Below are 6,641 nucleotides of genomic sequence, written 5' to 3' on the forward strand. Positions count from 1 at the left end.
GATCTATCTTCTTTCTGCCAATGACCTTCAAAGTTGAACAAATTTTTAAGAAATTAATTTAAATGTATTGTATATTTATTCATATATTACACTTATATATCATAAAACTAATAATCAGGATATAAATAAAGAAATAGGAATTCATTTTTTCTATTGGAAATATTTTAGAAGTAAATAATACTCTACATAAGTGAAGAAGGAAGTATAGCAACAAAATATTTTGCATTAAAAACACTTACACTTTAATTCTGATACATAATTTTCAAATTTTTATAATTGTTAATATTACTATTATATTTAACTATTCAGCGTGTACAATCAAAATATAATTGTATGGTTCTCATGTTAATATTTTAATAATACTTCATAGATTTACTAAGTTATAAAGTAAATTTTGATTAATTATATAACAATAATACAGAAAAAAATTAATTTTATTACAACATTTAATGATTTTCTATTTCTAATAGCGTTGGAGGTTCTTCATCTGTTGCTTTAAGTTCCAATTCTATATTTTTAAAACACATTATTAGATATGAAATGATATTTTAATTAATATATTTTTTATTTTAAGTACCTTGTATAATGAGCTCCTTTGATGATGGTAAAAATGTTTCATTAGTAATTGGATCAAATTTAAATCCTAGTTGAAAATAATTTTCTATAATAACTGACTTGATATAATCTTTAAGTTTTTTGGTTAAAAACTTAAAAAAATCTAATATTTCGTAGTGTATACTAATGGTATTATATTCTTGAATCCATTCATACCATAAATAATTCCTATCATAAGGTACAAAATCACAATATGAATTAGTTTCGCTTTTTAAATCATTTAATATGATTTCTGAGTATTTATGTATAGTTTTAAATGCCGATAAGTATGTAGATATTTGATCATGTGATAGTGTTCGTTCGTTTAATTTGTCAAAAATATCTTCTATTCTCCCCAACAAAGGACTCATTATGAATGGACAGTAGCTATTTTCGTTAAAATTAGCCCATGGTAAAGAATGTATTGAATCAAAAGCATCTATGGCACCTTTCATCAATTTTGCTGTTGGAACAATAAATTTAGTTATGTATATTAATATCTTGGTATGAATGTAAACATTGTTTTTTAAGATTTTTCTTTCTTTATCATTTATACAAATTTGTAGGTAGTTGATAATAATTGAAAAAAGATTATGTATAACTTTAGCATAGGTGCATCCAAGATGTACAGTCAAAGCTCGTATTTTAGCCATACAATAAGATCGATATGTAGGTGTTATAATTAACTTTTCAAGAAAATATGTTTTATTTTTATATTTTACGAAGTTCACAGCATTTAAATTTTTCCATCCCGAATACATTAATAACTTATCTAACTGTTCTATATGATGTTTTTTGGCATGTTCTGATTTCGTGTATAAAATCACGTAAAATAACAAAACACTAATCTTAACAAGTTTTAATAAAAACATATGGAAGATAATTAATTATTATTATAATTAAAACTTTTTTGAACGAAACACAATTCAACTAAGTATGAAATGACACGTATTTATTGTGCGTTGCATTTAAAAATAATAAGACTAACTATTATAATAAAACATATGTGGTATTATAATAATTTCCTTTAAATAGAATTTTTTCCATATAAAATTTTTATAAGCGACGCAAAAATATTGGCGTAAAGCTTAATTAAATAAATGAAAAGTGAGAACTTGATGTTCTTATTATGATAAGTGTAAAGGCTTGTTATTTAGAGTGTATAATATGTTTCTTATTATAATAAAAAAGCTTGATTAGTTGGATTTATATTAAGTTTTAATTTATTTTAATAACATCCATTAAGGACTAAATAAATAATAATAATATTTCTTATTGTTATTAGTTTTGAAATGTTTCGGAAATAGATTGAGTTTCAGATATATGTTAAACTAAATCGTGTTACATAATCTAAATTAAAAAAAAAATAATTATTTCCTGGCACCTTACCTCATATAAATAAATGACCATGGAAGTTTAACAAAAATTATTATTACGATGAATATTATATCGGATTAGGATATAATAATTATATCCCCGTAATTTCCTTGATTATTGTTATAGACATTTTAAATGTAAATAAAATTATTATATTTATCTTATTGAAATTCGTTGGTTTAATAATAAAAGGTTGATAGAACTTATTATTTAAAAAGTGAAAAATGAGTTACTTAATTAAACACCAATTACAATTATAAGAAATATTATATTTTACTTTGATGTTGCCGAGCATTTAATACTTTTCATATTAATAATGAACTCGTATAAAATAAAAAAAATACCATAATCGATGTTGTACATTAAAATAACAAATTCGTTTCGATAGGGTAATATGTTTAACAGAATTCTTAGAAAACTCCAATACAAAATAATTAAAACATAAATACTTTGACACGGTACCGTGTTTCCCTCAGCCGCACATCACGTTATCAACCTAAATGAAAGTGTATCGGGATCTGAATCATAAGTGCACGGTGGCCTAGTGGTAAGGTTTGTCTATACGACGCCTTGAGTCGCGGGTTCTAATCCCGTACCGTGCCTTAACACGCTTATATTAGTTTCACATGTATGTTTGTTTGTTTGTTGTTTGTAACTCCACGCGTCACGTGTTATTACGTCGCGTATCCCGTCGTGTATGACCTTGAGACTAGACTGTCGTAACGCATTCACCCCACCCCGCTTACCAATCGACACCAACAATATTTTCCTGTATATTTTTATTTTTGCTTTTCGTACCCGTATACGCGTGCGTGTCATCAATTATACATATTGTATATACAGGGTGTTCAGTAAGTCAGGAAACGGGTTTCTATTGTTCTCATTGTTTGTAACAATATATATATAACAAATTTTTTTGTGATTGACACGGCCCCGCGTCGTTTCGTTATACACGATACCCCACGACTCGTGCCACCTTTATCAGCCGTCGCCCTATTTTATGAGTATTTGACTGACCAACACCGTGCGTTATACGCCGCGGTGCAAAGTCCAGCAAGTGCGGCACGGCCGACCACGTACCGCCGCTAATGATACCGTAGTCTTCTTCCCATTGTCAAAGTGACAAAGTCAACAAACTGATCCACACTGGCGCACCGTCGTCATCTACGCTGCTAATCTTTTGACGCCCAAGGATCACGCAGGACATCGCGTTGTCGACGCCAGTGAAAGTGCCGAGATATTATGCGAAGATTATATATTCTTACCATCGCCGCTAATATTAATATATATATTGTAGTATTCTGTAAATTTGCATAAAGGCGATAAGGCCCATCGCTAGATAAAGTCAGTGTGTGCTTACCCTCCGCCGTGCTGGGCCGGAGCGTTGAGTGATCGGTCATTTTTGTCTGTTTAAAGAATGTTGTTTTGTTTAATTGTCGTATTAATAAATTATAANATTTTAATTACTATTAAAACTTATATATTAATACGCTTTATTCTCATTAAGAGATATATAGTGTATTTATTCCGATTACGGGGAATGATTGCCGTATTGTCATTTTTCGTCACTACCTCCACGTTGCGTACTTGCTGCTTTCTTTGGATGTGGTAGCCGTTTCTCAGACTCCCTCCCCGGAATCGTACCCTGATTTCCCGTTACCCGTTACAACCATGATATTGATAGTAACTACTATCATAACATGAAACTAAAAAGAAAAAAATAAATATAGTTTAAAAAACTAAAAAAACACGCTTTTAAAGCACGTCGAACTAAAAAGTTAAAAATAATTTTTATAATAAGCTTAAAACAATAACGAACGAAAAATACTAGTATTATTGTGAAAAAAAGCGTGGGTGCTTTGTGCCATATTTTTCGTATATTGAGCGCCCGACGCTTTTACCACAATAATACTAGTATTTTTTATTCATAATTATTTTAAAAATTATTTTTAACTTTTTAGTTCGATGTGCTTTAAAAGCGTGTTTTTTTAGTTTTTTTAAACTATATTTGTTTTAACTTAAAATATCTTGTATCTACTAATAAATAGTTGCGTTCACGTACCTTATATAATTAGCTCCTGACCATTAACCTATACATAATGTGTAAGACTTTAACGATAATACATTTACTTTTGAAATTATGGTGTTGTGAATTTCGTTCTATCACTTAAAACTATTAAAAAAAAGTTTGTCAGTAGTATCGTAAAAATAATATATTACTCAGTAATATAGTAATTTATGATTAATTGTATAACATATATATAGAAAAATATTGCCCCAACGGCCTATTTTTTTTCTGCAAATGACAGTCGAAGTTTAATAAATTTATTAAATATTTATTCATATAAATAGGCATAATGAAGAAATAGGACTACATATATCTTTTGAAATAGTCCAGTAATATCTTAAAATTAAGCATTATCTACAGATTTGCATTGAAGCGTTTCTAATGATAGTGATTTTAATCACTGCCAGATATCATCTGTACTTGTTCCAACTATGCCACGACCCCCCTGTACTTGGTTTTTTTTTTAATTTTGTGTTAAGTTACAAATTTTAAATAAAAAAAAAAATGTATTAAAACCTATTTTTCAGAAATTTTTAATTAGCATATTTTAATCAAATTATTAAAACATTCTATTATATTCATCATATTTTTCTTATCAAAAACTTTTTTTATGTTGATCTGTAAGGCTTTAATATATTGTCCATTTTATTTTTTCAAATGGCAGCATATATTGTTAACTCGGTTATTTATAAATAATGCTTTAATTATGAAAATTACTTGTCAATAATAACTTTTTTTATCAATATATCGGAAGTTAATAATATAATTATACATAATTGAAGGGGGAGTGTAACTGAGAACGTTTTAATGATCTTAACTCAAAAGTTAATAAAATAAAAAAAATAAAAAGTTAGATTGATAGTGTTAAATAGAGAGTTAGAGATAACGAAATTAACAGGCGAGAATAAGGGTTGCTCTGCTTTTTTATAATACTTTTTAACCCCGAAAATCATCAAATTTTTGGATCAATATATCAGAATTTAATAATATTATCATACATAAGTAAAATTTTTAGCAATAAAAACAACTGCATCTTACTTATATTATTTTAATTTTTATAATTTGTAAGATAAATATTATATTTTACTCTTCTGTGAATACAACCAATATATAATTGTATGATACAAAATTGATATTTGTATAATTATTTATAGATTTACTAAGTAATTAAGTAAACTGTGATAAATTATATAACAATAATATAAAAAAAAAGTGATTTTATTACAACATTTAATGAGTTTCTATTTCTAATAGCGTTGGAGGTTCTTCATCTATTGATTTAAATTCCAATTCTAGATTTTTAAAAAAAATTATGAAATTATGAAATGATATTTCAATTAAAATTGTTATTATTTTAAATACCTTGTATAATTAGCCCTCTATGTTTTGGTAAAAATATTTCTTCAGTAATTGGATCAAATTTAAATCCTAGTTGAAAATAATTTTCTATAATAACTGACTTGATATAATCTTTAAGGTTTTTGGTTAAAAACTTAAAAAAATCTAATATTTCGTAGTGTATACTAATGGTATTATATTCTTGAATCCATTCATACCATAAATAATTCCTATCATAAGGTACAAAATCACAATATGACTCAGTTTCATATTTTATATCTTCTATTATTTTATTAGAAAATGAATGTATAGTTTTAAATGCCTAAATGTATGTAAATATTTGATCACGTGATAGAGTTCGTTCGTTTAATTTGTCAAGAATATCTCCTATTCTCCCCAACAAAGGACTCATTATATAGTGATTGTAAAAGTTTTCTTTAAAGTCAGCCCATGGTAAATTATGTATTGAATCTAAAGCGTCCATGGCACCTTTCATCAATGTTGCTATTGGAACAATTAATGTAGTTATTATTTTTATCAATCCTTCGGTACAAATGTAAATTCTTTCTTTATTTTCCGTACAAATTTTTAGGCAGTTAATTATAATTGAAAAAAGATTATTTATAACTTTTGCATAAGTGCATCCAAGATATATAGTCAAAGTACGTACCTTTATCATACATAAAGATCTCTGTGTAGGTGTTTCAATTAAATTTTTAGGATAATATGTATTAATATTATATGTTACGTAGTTAACAACATTTAATTTTTTCCATCCCGAATACACTAATAACATATCTAACTGGTCTGTTTTTTTTTTTTGAAGCTGTGTCTGATTTTGTATATAAAATCACATAAAATAATAAAACACTATACTTGAAAAGTTTTAATGAAAACATATGGAAGATAATTAATTATTATTATGATTGAAATTTTTTGAACAAAATACAATTCACTTAGTGTGAAATAACACGTATTTATTGCATTTTGTGTTTAAAATAATAAAACAAACAGTGTTGATACAACATATGTAGTATTATAAAAATTTCCTTTAAATAGAATTATTTCCACATAGATTTTTTATGTATGACACAAAAAATTTGCTGTAAAACTGGAGTTTCTTATAATAATAAATAAATATAGTTTAAAAAACTAAAAAAACACGCTTTTAAAGCACGTCGAACTAAAAAGTTAAAAATAATTTTTAAAATAAGTTTAAAATAATTATGAACAAAAAATACTAGTATTATTGTGATAAAAGCGT

The 6,641-nt window shown here is 26.4% G+C and overlaps 1 protein-coding gene across 1 annotated transcript; it reads right to left on the reverse strand.

Moving 5' to 3' along the window:
* Window positions 1-233: 233 nt before the first annotated feature.
* Window positions 234-1,543, reverse strand: LOC126898494 (uncharacterized). Its single transcript, XM_050672562.1, has 2 exons — window positions 578-1,543; window positions 234-508 (listed from the first exon to the last, which is right to left on the reverse strand). Exons 1-2 carry the CDS (start codon window positions 1,464-1,466, stop codon window positions 447-449), a joined length of 951 nt encoding a protein of 316 aa, XP_050528519.1. The 5' UTR covers window positions 1,467-1,543; the 3' UTR covers window positions 234-446.
* Window positions 1,544-6,641: the final 5,098 nt, after the last annotated feature.

Source organism: Daktulosphaira vitifoliae, unplaced genomic scaffold (assembly GCF_025091365.1).
Source record: "Daktulosphaira vitifoliae isolate Bord-2020 unplaced genomic scaffold, ASM2509136v1 Scaffold_2, whole genome shotgun sequence".
NCBI classification, from domain to species: Eukaryota; Metazoa; Arthropoda; class Insecta; order Hemiptera; family Phylloxeridae; genus Daktulosphaira; species Daktulosphaira vitifoliae.